The sequence below is a fragment of the Equus caballus genome, chromosome 12 (assembly GCF_041296265.1).
Source record: "Equus caballus isolate H_3958 breed thoroughbred chromosome 12, TB-T2T, whole genome shotgun sequence".
NCBI classification, from domain to species: Eukaryota; Metazoa; Chordata; class Mammalia; order Perissodactyla; family Equidae; genus Equus; species Equus caballus.
This window is the reverse complement of record NC_091695.1, coordinates 39,300,063-39,320,075: the sequence shown is the minus strand read 5'-3', so window position 1 is coordinate 39,320,075 and position 20,013 is coordinate 39,300,063. Positions and strand designations below refer to the sequence as shown.

The following is a 20,013-nucleotide window of genomic DNA, read 5'->3' as shown; positions in this document are numbered from 1 at the left end:
GTTTGTTTTTTGTTTTGTTTTGAAGGAAAGTTTTTACTAAAATTGGCTTCTTTAATAGGCATGGGAGTATTCAGGTTATCTCTTTCTTTGAGTGAGCTTCAGGGAACTAGCTTTTGGCTTGGGGAGGGTTTTTTGGATTTTCTTGTTTTTCCTTTTACTGTTTTTCTGTTCTAAATTTCATTGATTTATCTTTATTGTCTCCTTTCTTCAGCTTGTCTTGGGAATAATTTGCTTTTCTTTTTCCCGTTAGATCATTAATGTGAGATCATTTTTTTCTAATTCAAGCGTTTAATGCTTTAAATTTTACACTAAGTATTACTTTGATTGCATCCTACAAGTTTTTACACATTGTCTTTTCATTTTCATTCTGTTCAAAATGTGTTCCAATTTCCCTTGTGATTCCTCTTTAAACCATGGGTTATTTAGAAGTCTGATACTTAATTTCCAAATATTTGTGGATTTTCCAAATATTTTTAATTTAATTCTGTTACCATCAAAGGACATATTTTGTGTGATTTGCCTTCTTTTAAATTTTGTAAGCTTTGTTTTTGGCTGAGAAGATGGTCTCTCTTGGTAAATATCCCATTTGCACTTCTAAAGAACATACTGGATGCAGTTGTTGGGTGGAAAGTTCTGTAAATCTTGATACGATCAAGTTGGTTGATAATGTTGTTCATATCTTCTATATCTTGATTTTCTGTCTATTCATTACTGAGAGAGGAGTGGTGAAGTCTTTAATTGCAATTGTGGATTTTTCTATTTCTCCTTTGAGTTCTATAAGTTTTTGCTTCGTTTATTCTGAAGCTGTTGTTCAGTGCATAGATTGTTGTCTTCTTGGTAAATTGACCTCTTTATTATTGCTTAATGTCCTCATTATCATTTAATGTTCCTTGTTCTGAAGTATACTTTGCCTGACATTAATATATCTACTCCAGGGGCCGGCCCGGTGGCGCAGTGGTTAAGTTCGCACGTTTCCCTTCTCAGCGGCCCGGGGTTTGCCGGTTCGGATCCCGGGTGTGGACATGGCACTGCTTGGCAAGCCATGCTGTGGTAGGCGTCCCACGTATAAAGTAGAGGAAGATGGGCATGATATTAACTCAGGGCCAGGCTTCCTCAGCAAAAAAGAGGAGGACTGGCAGTAGTTAGCTCAGGGCTAATCTTCCTCAAAAAAATAAATAAATAAATAAAAATATATCGACTCCAGCTTTCATTTGATTTATTTTGTCATGGTATAACTTTTCAATTCTTTTACTTTTAAACTACTTGTGTCTTTATGTTTAAAGTAGATTTCTTATAGGCAGAGTATGATTGTCTTATCTTTTATACAAGTTGACAATCTCTGCTTTTTTGGGGGATGTTTAGACCATTTACATTTAATGTGATTATTGATATGGTTAGGTATAAATTGTCATCTTGCTATTTGTTTTCTATTTTTCCAATCTATTCATTGTTTATTTTTTCCTCTCTTTCTGCCTTTTTTTGGAATGATTGAATGTTGTATATGATTCCATCTTACCTCCTTTGTTGGCCTAGTAGCTAGACTTCTTTTTTTTAAGGGTTGTTTTAGGGTTTGTAGTATACCTCTTTCACTTGTCACCATCCACCTTCAAGTGATAATAGCGCTTCATGCATTGTGCTGTAACACTGCAACAGCATACTTCTGTTTCCCCTCTCCTGGCCTTTGTGCTATTATTATCATATATTTTACTTCTGTGTATATTATCAATTGCCCAATACATTATTATTTTTCTTTTAAACAGTTATATTTTAAAGTTATTTTAAAAATAAAGGGAAAAAATATTTCTGCTTATCCACACATTAGCCGTTTCCAGTGCTCTTCATTCTTTTGTGTGGATCCTGATTGCTACGTGCTGTCATTTTCCTTCTGCTTGAAGAACTTCCTTTAACATTTCTTCTATTGCTCATGTGATACTGATCAATTCTTTCAGCTTTAGTGTGTCTGAAAAAGTCTTTGTTTTCTTTTTTTGAGAGATACTTTCGCCAGGTATAGAATTTCAACATGACTGGTTTTTTCTTTCAGGTCTTTAAAGATGTTGCTACATGGTCTTCTGGCTTACATCATTTCTGACAAGAAATAAATTTTGTCTTTTTTCCTCTCTACCTAATGGTATGCCTGGGTGTAGTTTTCTTCATATTTCTTTTCCTTGGAGTTTATTGAGCTTCTCAGATCTGTGAATTTATAGTTTTCATGAAATTTGAAAATGTTTTATCCATTATTTCCTTAAATATTTTTTTTGTTTCTCTGTCTCACCTCTACTTTCGGGAACTCCAGTTATACATACATTGGGCTTCTTGAAATTGTCCCTGAGTTCAGTGATGCTCTGTTCTTTTTTTGTTTTTTTTTTCAGTCTTTTTTGGTTTTCTCATTTTGGATAGTTTCTATTGCTGTGTCTTTAAGTTCATAAACCTTTTCTACTGCAGTGTCTGATCTGGTGTTAATACTATCCAGTGTATTTTTCATTTCAGACTTCTTTTTTTCATCTCTAGAAGTTCTGTTTGGGTCCTTTTTATATTTTCCTCCACATTCTGGTACACATGGAATATAGTTATAACAGCTGTTTTAACATCTTTGTCTACTGCTTCTATCATTTGTGTCGTTTCTGGGTCTGTTACTGTCAGTTGAGTGTTTTTCTCTTCATTATGGGTCACGTTTTCCTGTTTCTTTGTGAGCCTGGTAATTTCTTATTGGATACCAGACATTGTGAAGTCTATCTTGTTAGTTGCTGGATATTTTTATAATCCTTTAAATATTCTTGAGCTTTGTTCTTATCCCATTTTACAGATGAGGCAACAGGCACAAAAAGGTTAAGAACAGCTAGACTTATAGACATCATCTAGGCATATTGGAGAAAGAGTGCTAGTGATAAAGAGAACAGAATGTGCAAGAGTGAAGAGGAATGACACAGTAATGAGAGCTTTTGGCACTTTCAGAGAAACCTAGTATTTCAGTAAAGCATAGCCAAGGAGAGGAGATGTGGCTAGAAAAGTAAGTCAGAGGCCAGATCAGAAAGCACTTCATACTTTTTATTGTGTGGGTCATGGGGTGCCAAGTCAGATTTGTGTTTTAAAAATTTTTCCTCTGGTAATGGGGTAGAGGATGAATTGAAGTAGGCAGCCTAGAGGAAACTAAACCTATTTCTAAATTCCTAATTCTTCTTTTTTAACCTGTTTTTGGTTTTAGGTTTTGGATCTGTCTTAAACACAGACGGTGAAGTTGAAATGGATGCCAGTATCATGAACGGAAAAGACCTGTCTGCAGGAGCCGTGTCTGCAGTCCGCTGTGTAGCAAATCCCATTAAACTTGCGCGGCTTGTTATGGAAAAGGTATATGTGATAATAAAGCATCCTTCTCCTATGGAATTGTTACTTGTGTACTCTGGTGACTAAAAGGGGTCTGACTGTAGGAAATACTTGAGATCACTGTTCTCCTAAAATTATATAAAAGAATGGAAGCCGTGTTATTTAAGTTTCTCGACTAAGCCAAGATTCTGACTCTGTTGACAATGTAGTTTGAATAGTAATCATTTAACCAGTGATTACTTTGTTTTCATGTTATCCTGTATTTTCTTTAGCCTTCTCTCCACACGTATAACACACACAAACTCAACACACCCACTGTTCAATAGCATGTGTCAAATAAAAATGGATTAAGTTCGCTAAATTTAAGGTCATACGTAAGTCACATTCCTAGTACTATTCCACCATTTTTGAGTTTTTTTTAAAAATACAAAAACTCAGAGGACCAAGCTGGTTCCAACATCCGGAAAAGCAAGCCAGTGGAATCTGCATTTTTGAGGCTTTGTACCCAGAGAAGTAATTATTTCTACACCTTTCAAACAATGAAAAAGATTTTAACTTTTTCAAAAAACTAACCATTTTCCCTTTCTTTCTGGCTCTAGACACCTCACTGCTTTCTGACTGATCAAGGTGCAGCAAAATTTGCAGCAGCCATGGGGATTCCAGAGGTTCCTGGAAAGCAGTTGGTAACAGAGAGAAACATAAAACTCCTAGCAAAGGAGAAGCATGAGAAAGATGCTCAGAAATTAGACTGCCAAAAGTAAGTGTCATCTGCGGCTCATGTGTTTGGGATTTATTCAAGTGTGAAAGTTTGACAGATATCTGGTTATATACATTTCTTAAGTAAATCTAATATCACTTGGTAGTTTCAGTTTTCATACAAAATAATTCACACTAAATAATGGAAAAACTGCTCTTTTCTTAAATTTAACCTCATTTATTACTCCTGTGAATAGCAACTTGAATTAGGCTACCAGAGTTCCTCTCCAACATAATTTAGTAAGAGAATGCCTTGTGTTAATGTGTTAACTATCTGGACGCTTCTTGATCAGTTTGTTGTCTTAAGTACAGGAGTCCCCCTTATCCACAGTTTCACTGTCAGTGGTGTCAGTTACCCCTAGTCAATTGCACTCTGAAAATATTAAATGGAAAATTCCAGAAATAAACCATTCATAAGTTTTAACTTGCACGCCAGTCTGAGTAGTGTGAGGAATCTCTCGCCCTCCCACCCTGTCCTGCGGAGAGGTGAATCATCCCTTTGTCCATCGTGTCCGTGCTGTGTACGCTCCCCGCTCATTAGTCCCCTAGTAGCTGTCTCGGTTGTCAGAGCGACAATCATGATATCACAGTGCTTATGTTCAGGTAACCCTTATTTTACTTCATAATGGCCCCAAAGCCAACTTTATTATTAGTTATTGTTGTGGATCTTTTACTGTACCTAATTTATACATTAGACTTTATCAAACATGGTATATATATGGTTTGGTACTGTCCAAAGTTTCAGGCATCCACTGGGGGTCTTGGAATGTATCCCCCTCAGATCGGGGGGACTACTGTAGACTAAACAGGTTCTCTGTGGTCTAGTGTACCCTGTGATCTTACTTAAGCACTCTTTCATAGTGCAGAGAAATCAGTAAACTCTGATAAGTCTGAGTTAATGATATGTTCTGAATTACAGTTTTCTTTGTTAGAGATTTCAGAATCCCAAATAAAAGCCCCCTTATTTAAAGAAAATTTGAAAAGTAAAATTTGAATATGGCCCAGGAGTTTATAATGGAACATAATCTGTTGACTCTGTGCACTTTTTTAGATTTGTAATTTAACCAGAGATACACTTTAGTATCACCTGGGGAGCTTTTTAAAAATATACATGTCTGAGCTCTTCCCCAGGGAATTTAATATATGAGGTAGAGAGACCAGGCCGCTGTATTAGGAAAAAGTTTCCCAGGTAATTCTGATGTTTCCCCGGGTTGAGAATCTGTTTTCCAAGATTGGCCGTGTGTTGATGGCTGTTGATAACCTTACCAAGTGTGCTGTTGTACCTGTGGGCTAGAGTCACAGGAATGGGGTTGCTTCATCAATGGTTCAGGTACATTTTCATAGATGTTGCCACATTGCTTTCCAAAAATTCTGCAACAACACATCTCCACCAGCCAGTGCTACTTTTACATTTAAGCAAGAGGGGCTCCTTCCCTGGGCCCTGCACTTTAGAAGGCCCTCATATCACAAATACACAAAACAGTTGGTTTATTACAGATACATGTGGCATCTCTGTCACTCAGCAGTGGCACAGCATCACCCATAACCCTCATCATCTGCCCTTGTGACTAACATCATTCAGCCCCCAGCAAAACGCTTCTCTGCATCTCTTGCTCTGTCTTGGAAGCAAAGGCCACCTAAGTCTAAAGGTTTATGGATTGTGCCCCTGCTGACATCAGAAATGGACACTGCTTTGGAACGTAGGGAAGAATTGAACAGCAGAAGGACTTAGGTAAGAGAAAAAGACAAATTAACCTGTCAAATAAATTCTTGCATAATGAAGTGTCGTTTCCCAGTCGTGCCCAGTGCCCATTTTCTCTACATGTTTCAATTTATGGTTCTGGAGGCATTTGTGGAATAGTACAGTATCTGGAAGACTTGCACGTGAGGGCGGATGCCTGTTACTCTTGAATTTGTGTATGTGTAGGTCTAGACTGGCACTGTCCAATAGAAATGCGAGAGCCACAGAGGCAATCTGCAGTTTTCCAGTCGCCACATTTAAAAAAAAATAAACAGGTGAGATTAATATTAAGTTTAACCCAGTATACCCGAAATATGATCATTTCAACGTGTAATCAGTATAAAAAATTATTTATGAGATATTTTACCTTCTTTGATACTAAATATTCAAAATCTGATGTGTAATTTACACTTCCGGCACATCTCACTGCGGACTGCCCACGTTTCCAGTGCTCAGGAGACCCATGTAGTTAGTGGCTGCTGTATTGGACAGCACAGGTCTAGATAGAACCTGCGTGCAGAACCAACTCTTTATATCAGCAGCTAAATGAACACTGAATATTAGAGTTGTGAATGGTTTTATTCTTACAGGAATATTTAGAAGATTTAGTTAAATTTTCAATAGTGTTAAAAATTTCAGCTTTTAAATAATATTCATTAATTGTAACTTATATTTTGACTTTAATATTAATAATTTTGTATAATTTAGAAAAAACTAACTTTGTGAAATTATATCTGAAAATTGCTTTTTTATCTTTTTGAATTTGCTCTTAATTTTGGTGAAAATATGTTCTAATTTTATACACTTTTAATATAATTCCATTTTACTTTTTAATCCCTAGATTGTTGAAAATGAGCGTAAGTCAAGATTTTGATAGAAAAAGAACACTTAAGAGGAACTCACAAAAGAAAAAAAAAGCTGAAAGGAAAAAAGAAGCAAAAAACTCTTCAAAGAAATGGTCTGCTTTCATTTTTAAAAACAAAACAGTAAAAGTAAGCAGTCTTCTTCCAGGATGATTCACATAAAATTCACAGACAGGACATTACAAATTATTTGCTCAATGAAGATTTAATTACTTATCAAAACAATGAAAATTGTTGAGGCTGTTATTCTCATCAAGTCCATAACTTGAACAGTTCAGATGAAATCGCTGCAGCTTCGTGTTCTTTAGTGAAGGAGACTTCGTTGAGAATGACGAAGAGTCACACACACAGTTAGCACTGGGGGGAAAAGACTGAATAAACAACAAATGATGCTGGAGAAAGCCAAGATAGAAAACATCAACGTAATGTTCTTGAAAGAATAATACAATGTGTCCAATATTTAGCCAAGCCTAACGATGCTTTTCATAGCACCACCAACACAGTGTTTGCAGAAAACAACAGAAAATTTCTAAGTTTTGTAAAAATTATTTCAAAATTTCATAAAACGCCAAACATGTAAATAGGACAAAAAATATTGAAACTAATGATCACTATCTGGGATAGAGAATTCAAACAGATGAATTTAATGGGTAAGAAAGCAAGAGATAAAATAATATGTAATTTAAAAAAAAAATACTCAGTTCAACTAGAATGTACCACGGTCAGAAGACATGTCGAAAAACTAACATTTAAAAGACTGTCAAAGGTGAGCCTGTGATAATGGAGCTAATATGGTTGGTAAATAAAAGGTTAATAAGTACGAAGTTTGGCCGAGAATCCAGAGATGTTCTATGTGACATGTGCAGTTCACAGTTTGCATTTGTTTCTAGGAGACAGGCCCTCCGCTGTGCCGATAATAATGACGTTGTGGGACAGTAGAGCATCCATTAACGCGATTTTCTAGATAGGCCCAAAGATGGAACAGCTTGATGAAACTTTCAGACTCATGGAGGGAATACCAACGAAATGCTGTTAGGGTCGTTAAGTTGAATTTAGATAGAAGAGTCGAGCAGAACCACAAACGACCCTCAAGGAGCAAGTCCTGGACTGTGGCAGAAGGTGAAGGTGATGGTGCATTTGCACTGTCTGCAGTTCTTTAGTGTGAACTGTTCATTTCTATCGATAAGCTTAACAAAAGCTTTAAAAAAATTCGGCTGTTTCACTTTTAAAGGATTAAATTTTTTTTTAAAGTTTAGAAAAACAAAAGCAAAAATGCATGTTAAATACACAAGAAAAATGACATTCCAATAAAATATAAGCAAATTGAAACAAGGAAACAACTATTTGCCTAAGCTGAAGGGAAAGATTCATCTATAAAAAAATCCCCAAAACAGTTTCTGTAGAGGCTCTTTTTCTGTTCATTATAAATCAAAGCATAGTACCATTCAAAGAAAGATTTGAACAGAATGCAACAAGATACTGCTGTTTTCAGTTTTCTTTATAATATACCATCATTGAAATTTGAAAGAAGTTAAGATATTCTGCATGGATCTAAATACTGCTTAAGAGATGATGAAAATGACTATCATAAATGATTGTGATTTATATGATCAAATTAAAATATGTAATATCTTCTGTGATAATTCTTCATCATAATTAAATTGTCATCACTGGTAGTTTGTCAGCTTTCAGTCATATGAAAACCATAGCTTTACAATACTTTTCAAGATACATTTATCACAGTAAGAGGATAGAACATATTTATGACTTCTAAATATGAAACATTTGGTGTTTGGGCCTCCATCTGCATTTGTATTCTTGCCTGGACCCCTTGCAAATGTTAAGGGTGGACCTGCCACCAGCAGTGACTGGGAGTACCTCTTTCCTTATCTGGTGCAAGAAGGATGACAGTGTCGGTTTACTTTGCTCTTCCCTGACTACTAACAAGTTTGAGCATTTTCCATTTGTTTGTGGGTCATTCTTTTCTTTTAGTTTCCCTGTTTTTGTCCTATGATCATTTTTTCTCTTTAGTTGTTTCATTCCCTATCAATCGTAAGGCTATCTTTGCTGTTAAAAACTTTTCCCAAATCTGTTGTTTTTAATCTTGCTTGTGATATTTCCGCCATATAAGAGGGTTTTTTTTTTTTTTTGTAAACAAATATGTAGGCTACCTCTTCTTGTAGAGTCTTCTTGTAACTTAGAAGGTAGCCCCACTCTGAGGCATATATTCACCTAGATTTTCTTGAAGAATTTTGTTCTGTGTTTTGTATTTAGGTCTTTAGCTATCTGGAGCTGATTTTTGTGAATGATGGAAGGTAGGGTTCCTGTTTCTTCTAAACAGATGAGCAGATTTCTCCTTCTCGCCCCTTGAATGCTGCGGCTCACTCTCTCCATGTGGTTGCCTAAAAGGTACCTCTGGCTTCCGTCCCAAACTGGGCTCTATTTCTCCACCTGACCCCCTCCACACATACCAATAACAAAACAAAAACCTGTTCCTAATGGTCTTCTGCACTTCAGTAAATGGTTCTTGCATCCTTTCAGTTCCTGAGGCCAAAAGCCATAGACTTGTTGGTGATTTCTCTCTCTCACATGCAGTCCACCTGCAAATTCTATCGACTCTGCCTTCGAAATGTCCCCAGTCCAGCCTGCTTCTCACCCTGTCCACTGGAACCACCCTAAGAAGCCACTGTCTCTTCAAGCCTCCTGACGTCTCTATTTCCATGCTTGTCTCCTTCAGTCAACACAAGAGTGAGAATAATGATTTTAAGATAAACTTTTTGTAGGAGTATAGCATAGATGCAGAAGTACATTAATCGTGGGTGCACTCCTTGATGAATTTTCACTGTGGCCACACCCATGTAATCACCACCCAGATCAAGAAATAGAACATTGCCGGAAGCTGCCCCTTGTGCCCCCTTCCATTCGCGAGCCTCCCCCAAGGTAACCACTCATCTGACTGCTAACACCGTGGCTTCGTGTTGCCTGTATGTGAACTTTATTTAAATGGAATCCTATAGTGTGTGGGGTTTGGGGTGCCCTCTTTGATGATGATATTTCTGAGGTTTATCCATTTGTTGCACATAGCAGTTTATTCTCGTTGCACTATAGTATCCCATTTCATGAATTTGTCACAATTTATCTACTCTACCTTTGGTGGACATTTGTGTTGTTTTCAGTTTGTTGTTTACAAATAGTACTACTGTGAACATTTTTGTATGCTTTTTTGGTGAACACATCTCCACATTTCTGTTGGAAGAAATGATCTTAAGAAAAAACAGAAACTGGAACTTAATTTTGAGAATGAAAGGGGCACTGTCAATTGAGCCAGAACAACAAGTGTAAATCAGGACTGTCCTGGGTAACCAGGAGGGATGGTCACCCCACCTGTCGAAGCCTTCATGATGTGGCTGCTGGCCGTCCCTCTGACCCTCCCACACTCTCCCCGCCTTATTGTCTCCAACCACAGTGGCCTTGAAATTCTGTAAACTTGGCAGCATGTTCCTGCTTCAGGAACGTTCTTCCCTGGCAATCAGCATGGCTTGACCCCTCCTTCCTTCAGAGAGGCCCTATATAAAACAGCACCTCCCCACCGCCACTCTCCCCTTATTCTGTTGTAGTCATCTTAGTTTTTATTGCTATTTGATTAAACCTGAAATTTTGATTGCTCTGTTATCCTCTGTCCCAAATGCAAGCTCCACGGGAGAAGGGACTCTGTCCGTCGAGGTCACTGCTGTGTCGCTGCGCTCACAACGGTGCCTCAAATACAGTTCATCATAGAGCGCAGGTGGGGGGTATATGACTCTCGTACAATTTCTTCTTTTTTACTTGAAAATTTATAATAAAATGTGAGGGAAACAGCTAACATTTTATCTTTACAACAAGCCCCATGAAACAGTCAAAGTGGGTCTATGGACGGGCAGCATCAGCATCACCTGGGAGGTTGTCAGAAATGCAGGGTCCTGGGTCCCACCCTGCACCCACTGCTCAGGATCTCCGGGGGAGCCAGGGGATTCTTATGCACACTCAAGGGTGAGAGGCACTCAATAATTTTTTCCCATTTTATAGATGGGAAAGTGAGACACAGAGAAGAAAACTTAAGTCACACAGCTAGAAAATGATGGTGCTGGGAGTGGATGTGCTCTTAAAGTTGAGGCCTGACAGAATGTCTCTCAATCTGACTGACGAGGAATAAAAAGCAGACTCGCTTTGCCCTCCCCTAGACCCAGGAATGTTGGCATCAAAATGCGTCCCGTTTGCCATTAACATACAATGGGGAACTTGAGTGGTATTAAGCTACACTGTTACTTGTGGGAGTGTTTCTCATCTTCAGCCTGTCACTTTTTGCTGTTTATTTTTGGCAGAAACTTGGGCACTGTGGGTGCTGTTGCCTTGGACTGCAGAGGAAACGTGGCTTATGCAACCTCTACGGGGGGCATCGTTAATAAAATGGTCGGCCGAGTAGGGGACACACCGTGTATAGGTGGGCTTGCTGGATGGCTACTGCTCCCACTTCCCCTATCCACAAGTTCTCATCCTCGATTCTCTGCCCCTCTCTCCTTGTCTTTCTTTCTTCATGTCCCTCCTCTTCTTGGTGGCAGCTTCAGGATTTCTGGGAGTGGCAGTTGGACTGGAAGGAGTTGTTTAGGGCACGCACTGATTTCAGAGGGCGTTTCAGAGGGCACTCAGCTCTCTGTTTCTCCTAGATTGTACGTCTTTGGGGTGACCTGGGAGGGAGATGGGGGATGCCCCCAAGCTGCCCCATAGTGCCCCTGTCTCCTCTCCAGCCACAATGGCAGCATCTGCAGACTTATTCCCAAAGGACCAAGTACACAAAACCTATTCCCAGGCATGAGGTCAAGTTAGTGAAAAGAAAACAGAATTTAAGTTTGTAGTTTTTATATTTGAGTGGCATGAAAGAGACACACTGCTTCTACAGAGATATTACAGATCGAAATGTTCTTTGCATTAACACTGAAGCACATTATCTAATTCCCAGGAGTGGGTCAGTGGGGGCTGTATGTGTTTCACTCTGTGCAGACTGGGTAGATATGCTTTGGGGCAAAGGAGGGGCTGTCCTGGTGTAGCTGCTCCTTGAAAGGTCAGGCCTCTTGTCCATGAGGCTCCTTCGTCCTCCTGATTTCAGGGTCGTCACATGGTGCTCACTAGTCCACCTGTGCATCCCAAGGTCGTGGCTACTAATCTGATCTTCGTCTACGCGTTGCACTCTTTGGGATTTAATATTCATGTAGCATTAGACTTGTAATATGTGTTTGGGTTTCTTGACTACTGCTACTCAGCACCGTCGCCGCCTTTGAGCAGGATCTGGAGGTTATGCTGACAATGACATTGGAGCCGTTTCAACGACGGGGCACGGGGAAAGCATCATGAAGGTGAATCTGGCCAGACTCGCTCTCTTCCACATGGAACAGGGTACGTAGAACAAGTTCATCCTCTCCAAAGACGAGTGAAGAGAAGCTGTTTATAAATAGATGCAGAAGTATGTGAAATCGTCCCTTTCTTGTTTGCTATAGATGTTGCTTTCAGGTTAACACTATTTTGGCTCCTTCCCACCTTCTGTTAGGATCTGGAGAAAAGCATTTAGAATATCGTTTGTCATCCCACCAACTGGGAGAAGATATTTGCAAATCACATATCTGATAAGGGGTTAATATCCAAAATATATAAAGAGCTTGTACAGCTCAACAGGAAAACCAACAGCCTGATCAAAAACTGGGCAGAGGAATGAACAGAATACCATTTGTCTTGTGCATCTTGGGAGAAGGGAGCAGTAGAGAGGCTGTGAGCCTGGGTGTGGGAGACCGGGCGCTCTGCCCAGGCTGGTGCGAGGGCTCCGTCTCAGTGCAAGGAGGGTCTTTTATGTGAGGATCCTTCTCTGAAGCGTTCAAATAGAATTATTTACTAAAAGTCTTTGTTAATTCGCTGTGGGTTTCCATTCTGCAAATGATTTTCCCATCAGATTCCTTTCAGTAATGTATGTTTCTCAACCGTGTTTTCAGGAAAGACGTTGGAAGAGGCTGCTGATATCTCGTTGGGTTATATGAAGTCGAAGCTCAAAGGTTTAGGTGGCGTCATCTTGGTCAGCAAAGCAGGAGACTGGGCAGTAAAGTGGACCTCTGCGTCCATGCCCTGGGCAGCTGTCAAGGATGGCAAGCTGCACTCTGGAATTTATCTTGATGACACCAGTATCACTGACCTGCCCTAAGCCCTGGAAGATTGTATTCTAGATGCTAGCTTGGAGGTCAAGTATAGCTTCCTGTGTGGAGACTCAGCTTAATCAATTAGATGTAGAAATGGAAAAAGCCTGCAGTTTATCACTCCTTTGGTTGCCTTAATCAGTAAGTATCTGAGTGCTTTTGCATGTGTAGAAGATAAACAAATACATAGATAAGAAGAATAGATTAGTGGTTACTAGATGAGAAGGGGGTGGGGGGAGGGCTAAAGGTGTACAGGGGCACATATGTATGGTGACAGGTAAAAACTGGACTATTGGTGGTGAACATGATGCAGTCTATACAGAAACTGAAACATAGTCATGTACACCTGAAATTTACACAAAGTTGTAAGCCAGTATGATCCCAATAAAATAAAATTTAAAATAATAAGTATATATGTGTTTGGCTGAGGGGTGGATTCTGAAGTGATGAGGGAAATGTCTGTATTAAGGTCAAAGTAAGACTAGTGAGCATGACAGACTCTGCTGAGCCTTTCTCGCGAGCTGAGCCCTTATCTTAGGTTAGAAAGAAGAAGTGACGTGATCGTAACACGGCAGGAGCTGCCTAGTGCGGGCAGTGCCCTTTGGAGGTGGGAGACCCGCGGCAGAGACGGGAGCTGCAGCCTGAAAGGCTTGTGGGATCCAGAGGAGAGCGACTCCCCAGGCTCTCTTGGTTGCAGACTTTCCCACAGGACCAGGGAGGGGCAGGAGGGGAGGGGAGGGCCCAGTGGAGGGATGTGAAAGTAAGACAGGAGCAGCAGCAGAGCAAGTGGGAGAAGTCCAGGTGAACCGCCACGTCAGCCTGTCGCAGAGTCCGTTTAGACAGCGGGGAAAAGAATCTGTGAGACGGTAAACTGACTTCCAAGAAAGTTGAGATCTTCTCTAACTTGCTAATATGGACATGTTTCCAGACACTTTAAGGGGACCCTCTGGTAACCCGTAGCTCTCTAGTCTGGAGATGAAGGGTCCCAATGGATACTGTGGCTCTCCTTCCAGTCTGAGGGCTTTCCTGGGCTCACACACAAGTCTGCTCACCTACTGTTTTCCCAGCAGCCAGCACGGCTGACCAGAGCCTCCACCTGCCGCAGACCCTCTGGGTCCTCATAGTGAGGAACGCGGCTCGCAACCGCTCTCCTCTCCTGCCACAAGGCAGGGCCGATCCATGTGGAGATGACGCCGTGACCTAAGGCATTCTCATACTGTCCAGTGCTGTGGGGTCCTCCCCAGCTGAATCAGGTGTGTGTACAATGTGGTCAGCATGGTGAAGAAAGTAATTTCCTTGGTGGAGCGTATTCCTATTAATCTCTCTTTACACAGGAAATGGTATTTCTGCTGTGACATATCTGCTCAGTTTTTTAGTCTGTCAGGGCTTATCTTCTCTCTGGAAAGAAATTGCTTAACTTTAAATTCCATGTGCCACTAATAAAATGTATTTTGAAAGAATAACAGTGTGGTTAGGAGTCACTGTTGACGAAGACCAGAATGTACAAGAGTTTCCTTTGGTCTGTCAATTCAGACAGGTGTGCTAGTTAGAGAGACCTTCCAAGGTACAGGTGGGATATGGATATGATTGCTTCCTGCCTTGTGGAGTGTATTTGAGAGTTTTTTAAAAGAATTGAGCTTTTTCAGGGCCGGCCTGGTGGCATAGTGGTTGGGTTTGCACACTCCACTTCAGCAGCCCAGGGTTCATGAGTTCCGATCCTGGGTGTGGACCTACACGCCACTCCTCGGGCCATGCTGTGGTGGCATCCCACATACAAAATAGAGGAAGATCAGCAACAGATGTTAGCTCAGGGCCAATCTTCCTCACCAAAAACAAAGAATTGAGCTTTTTCTGGATGGGTTAAGGAGGAAACCCAACCACCATTTGCAGATATCAGCAGGGTCTACGGACCAGTCTTCTTGGAGTTTGCCAGACAGTGGCACAGTTCTAGCTTCTGTCCTGTGACCCTCCCTGGGCCATGTCAGCTGCTCTAAACTAGAGAGAAAGAGGTGGCCCCTGAGGGCAGGATTGAGTTTGAATCCTGCTTCTCCCTACTACCTGGGTGACCCTGGGCAAGTTAACGTCTAAGAATTTTTTCATCTATAAAATAGATTACTATGGAGGCCGGCCCCGTGGCCGAGTGGTTAAGTTCGCACACTCCGCTTTGGCAGCCCAGAGTTTCGCCAGTTCGGATCCGGGGCATGGACATGGCACCACTCATCAGGCCACGCTGAGGTGGCGTCCCACATGCCACAACTAGAAGGACCCACAACTAAAAATATATAACTGTGTACTGGGGGGATTTGGGTAGGAAAAGCAGGGGAAAAAAAGATTGACAACGGTTGTTAGCTCAGGTACCAAGCTTTAAAAAAAACAATTTAAAAAACAGATTACTATGAAGACTAAGTAAAATCAAAGGACAACTGCTGGGGCTGGCCTAGTGGCTCAACTGTTAAGTGTGCACATTCCGCTTCGGCGGCCTGGGGTTCGCTGGTTCAGATCCTGGGTGCGGACATGGCACCACTTGGCACGCCATGCTGTGGTAGGCGTCCCACATATAGAGTAGAGGAAGATGGGCATGGATGTTAGCTCAGGGCCAGTCTTTCTCAGCAAAAGAAGAGGATTGGCAGCAGATGTTAGCTCAGGGCTAATCTTCCTCAAAAAAAAAAAAGGACAACTGCTCAGTGTTTGCCTTAGGGATCCTGTGGGCAAATACAGAAACTGTGGCCAGGCCCAGCAGGGAGTCTGCGTGTTAATATCCTTGAAAACTTCAGTATGCACCGACTGTCCTTTAGAAGTAAGTATTTTGTTAGGAGATACATTAGTTTGTTAGGGCTGCCAACAACAAAATACCACAGACAGTGGCTTAAACAACAAAGTTATTTTCTCTCAGTTCTGGAGGATGGAAGTCTCGAGACCAGGGTGTCAGCGGGTCTGCTTTCTCCGGAGGCCTCTCTCCTTGGCTCACAGAGGCTGCCTTCTCGCCGTGTCCTCACACGGTCTTTTCTTTATACACATCTGTGGCCAAATTTCCTCCTGAAGATGTCAGTGAGATGGGACTGGACCCACCCTAACAGCCTAGTTTGAAATTAATCACCTCTTCAGAGGCCCTGTCTCCCAGTACAGGCACATTCTGAGGGACTGGGGGTTAGGGCTTCAATATGTGAATTTTGAGGGGACACAATTTAGCCCATGACAGGAGGCAAAGCAGAATCACATTAGGGGTTGGAAATGGCGAGACTCTGGAGAAGTAAGGATCACTAAGTAGATAAGGAAGAAGAAGGGAGGAGGGGGCTTCGGGAGGCCAGGTGCAGGATGTGATTTTGCGCTTCTCAGGTCCGCCATTCCCGAGGGAAGTGACTAGTTATCAAAGACTGCTGGAGTCTCAGCTTGGGGCCAGCTGACCTCCTGGGCCTGGCAGCCCCAGCCCCGTTAGGTAAGGGAACATCAGCCCCTGTGTGCAAGCCACGGTGTGTACTGTTGCCCTTGGACCTTGGTTCTGTGAAAGTCGTCTCCACTGGCCTGGGAATTCCGTAAGCGGAGACCATGTGTGGTTCTGTCTTTTGCCCCACACATTGCCCGGTGACCTGCTCTGTAACTATCTGTGGAACAAATAAATGAGCAAGATATTATCTGAAAGACAATGGCAGTCTTTTTGTCACTTCTATGCCACAAGAGGGCAGCAAACTATAAAATGTCCAACGGTTTCCACAGCCCATAGGGGAGATCGTTTATCTTGAGTCTGGATCAGAACAATCTACTCAGAAAATTTGGAACCAAAAGAGTATTCCCGTTCCTGACTTTCCTTTTCACGTAAATACTACAGTTTATTTTATAGCAGAATTGTCCAAAACACTAGCAAATGCCCCACAGAACCCATCAAAATCAACCATGTCTTGACGGTTAAAACAATTGAAGCCTACGCTGCTCCTGCCGCCAGGTGCTGGGGATCCCGAGGAGAGCTCACTCAGGCAGCCCCAGCCTCTGCCCTCGGTTGCTCCTTCCAGCCAGGATACAGATAAATCGTAGTTTGGCCTAAACTTGCCAAAATGGTGGGATAAGAAGGAGCACAAGAGAGGCCAGAGCTGAGAGCGAATGTCTGCCCGAGCAGGAGATGCTGCAGTCAGCCCACCGTGTTGAGCTGGAGAGAAAAGTCCTGGAGGAAAGAGCCTTAAACATGTAGCTGTTGCACAATAAATGTTTTTCTCGAATAATGTCCTTTCTAGACATGTTCCTTTCTAGCATGAGAGATTATAAACTCTGGGGAAAGGAAGGTGGAATGGGACGCACTTCAGTCCTCGTCAGTGGCCCTCTCGTCGGAAATGGATGGGGTGTGGGGAAGCTGGTGGGGGACACCGTCCTTCCAGCCCCACACCTGCTCCTCTGTAGTCCTCATGTCAGCCTTCCCCTCTGCACAAAACCATCACTGTATTCAGACTTTGTAGCAACTTTGCCAAAGCAAGGAAGTGCCCCCACAGAGCTTATCCAGCTCAGAAAAACACAGGTATCCTCCTCTCTCCATAGGCGTAGGCACGACCCAGAAAGGAATGGGTGCTGGGCTGAAGGACAGCAGTGAAACCAGGCCTAGGAATGGGGTTGGGAGGAGGTTTGCGCCTGGAACACAGGGAGGGTTGAGGCCAGGATTGGGTGTGGGTGCCCATTAGTGGTTCCATCCAGAGTCTAAATACCACTGAGTGAGCAAGCAGCCTTTCTCCCTTACCCCGCCCCACGTCCATACACACACACACACAGTCAAGCCATAGTCGCATATAGCTCGTCTGTTGTGAGAAGTTAAAAATGTGCAAGGGGAGGCACAGGGAAGATTCTTCCCTTTGAAAGATGAAAAAAGGCCTAGAGAAACTGGAGTTTATTCCACGCAGGTTAAACAGGTTTATCTCAGCCTCTCTGTTCTCCAATCCTGTGTCCTTGATATGACAGTCCTTGTCCTATCACTCATGGCACCCAATGCCCACCAGAACCAAGGTGCGTGCCCCAGGTGAGAAGCAGGAGGGAACAGCACGCTTTGACCACTTTATCCTTCAAATTCTGCTTTTTTTCCCCAACCTTCTATTAAAGTTGGATTTTCAGACAATGAGAGAGGTGGGGGCCAGGCGTGGCCTGGGTTGACAGAGGAAACTAGCCTCGAATCTTCTTTTTTTCACTGATCTCAGAATTAACTATATTTTTTGCTGTGTAATTATGAGCACTTTCTGGATCCCGTGCAGAGCTTGGATGGGGTTTGGGTTCTAAGCTCTGGCTGGGAGCAAGGGAGCAAAGAGATTGTTTCTTCCCATCCTGTAGGTCTGAGGCTCTGCTACGAGAGCCGTGGCGCAGGCAGCCCCTGGATTGTTACCTTGCAGGGTAGCAATTTTTTACTAAACATTTTTAAGTTAAAAATAGCCTTCTGATAAAATAAAAGGGGCATATGTGTATTGTAGAAGTTGGAAAAAATAAAAATAGCGAAAAGTTTTAAATGCATGAGAAAACATAGATCACCAAAAGTAAGAAAAAAATAGGGGTAAAGATTTCCTATCCCTCAAGTGAATATCAATATTACCACCTTGTTGTATATTCTTTCAGATCTTTTTCAAAGTATATATTATGTATATGTTTTCCAAAATGAGATCATGCCGTACATGTTTTTTCAAACTTTGTTTCAGTTAAAAATCCACCTTTCCATGTCAGTAAACTCAGCTATGTAATAGTCAGTATTGAGATTTCTCCCATTTCCTCAGCATGGGCCCTGACGGCAGGTTTGTCAAACCCTGTCCCTGCCTGGAGTGTGATTATGCCCCTTGGTCTCTTCTAACAAGTCCTGCCCCTTTTTTAACCACTCTGACTTGTCGAATGTTAGCGCTGGGTGCCCGGCTATGTTACACCTTCCCAGTTGGTCAGGCTGCCTCCTGTGGGATCAGGTGAGCGTTGGGCCGGAACACATCGCAGGGCGGGGTGCCAGGCCACCATTCCAAACAGAAATGTTGATGTCCCTTTTGCAGCAGCAGCCTATGCTGCTGGGCTGTGGGAACACAGCTGGGCGTAAGGTGTGGAAAGGGGAACGTGGGTTGTACCAGAAGCCCAAGGCCCCACCCAGAAGTTTGGCAAAGAGTGACTTGGAGTCAGAGAGCAGGTGGGGAGCGGGTTCACCCTGTGCAGCCTCCAGGAAAGGACTGGCCCACCACCCTTCCTGCTCGGGCCTCCTCGGGCCACCTCTTCCCAGGTCACGTCCTTCCCAGCTGCGCTCACCTTCAGCCTTTCCCAAGGCCTGTCCGACCACACAGTAAGCAAGAGCTACCCCAAGTGCTTCTTGGGCAAAGGGCAGTTTTCAGAAGTATTTACTAATTAGAGCAGGTGGATACCAGTCACGTCAAACCCAGGACTATTTACCGTGGGAAGAGAACAAAGGCTAGGGTTCTCTTGCCTTCCAGAACAACATTCCACCGTCTACCTACTGCCAGATCCCTGGGGGTCTGAACTCCTGAAATCTCTCTCCCAACATTGTATTCAGGTACCAAGTATTTAATCATTTAAAAAATAAGAAAGACCAGGGCACGCTCTTCCCTTCCTCCCTGTGTCTGCTCCCGTCCCTTCGCCTGGGCCCACTCAGCACCCCGTCCCCCCCAGACCCGAAGCTCACTGTGAGCCCCCATGCTTCCCTGGTGACCTCACCCCAGATCTTGCCTTTCGGGCCCGTGCCTCCTCAGTCTTCCCAGCCATCTCTGTTCGTCTTATCTCTGGCTCTTGCACAGATATCACACCCTGCATGCCTCATGACTAAAGATTCTGCGGCTTCCCCCCAGCCATTTCCCACCCTGTCCTCGTCTTCCTTAGAAATTCAGCATGTTTGTCAACTGCTCTCAAGCAGAAATGGTCAGGACACAGGGCGGGGCACCCTGCAGAGCTGAATCTCCCACACACACTCAGCGTTCCCAGCCCCAAGTCCTTACTTGGATGTGCTTCAGAGAACAGGCAGCCAGTTCCTGGGAGAGCAGCATGTCTGCCTTTGTTGTATTTGAGTGCCCCACCAGTGTGTTTGCACCCGAATTTTCAGGCTGAAGGCCTCTGCGGTGGCCTCCCTGGGAAGCGGCTTCATTTTATTTGAGAGAAAAGGTTCCAGCCC

The 20,013-nt window shown here is 42.7% G+C and overlaps 1 protein-coding gene and 1 long non-coding RNA gene across 4 annotated transcripts in view; one reads left to right on the top strand and one right to left on the bottom strand.

The window, feature by feature from the left end:
- Positions 1-13,304, top strand: part of LOC100146576 (asparaginase and isoaspartyl peptidase 1) — a 21,374-nt gene extending 8,070 nt beyond the window's left edge. For 2 of the 3 annotated variants that reach the window (XM_023654206.2, XM_023654205.2), the window contains 5 exons: positions 3,203-3,345; positions 3,921-4,078; positions 11,043-11,161; positions 12,001-12,111; positions 12,699-13,050. In XM_023654206.2, the coding sequence (XP_023509974.1) occupies positions 3,203-3,345; positions 3,921-4,078; positions 11,043-11,161; positions 12,001-12,111; positions 12,699-12,904 (737 nt within the window). In that variant the 3' untranslated portion in view covers positions 12,905-13,050. Of the gene's footprint in view, positions 1-3,202; positions 3,346-3,920; positions 4,079-11,042; positions 11,162-12,000; positions 12,112-12,698 lie in introns of all 3 variants that reach the window. The other variant, XM_023654204.2, reaches the window with a different exon arrangement.
- On the bottom strand, positions 11,561-20,013 carry LOC111775953 (uncharacterized). Its single transcript, XR_011424058.1, has 2 exons — positions 19,841-20,013; positions 11,561-16,498 (listed from the first exon to the last, which is right to left on the bottom strand). It is a non-coding gene; the product is annotated as an uncharacterized lncRNA (long non-coding RNA).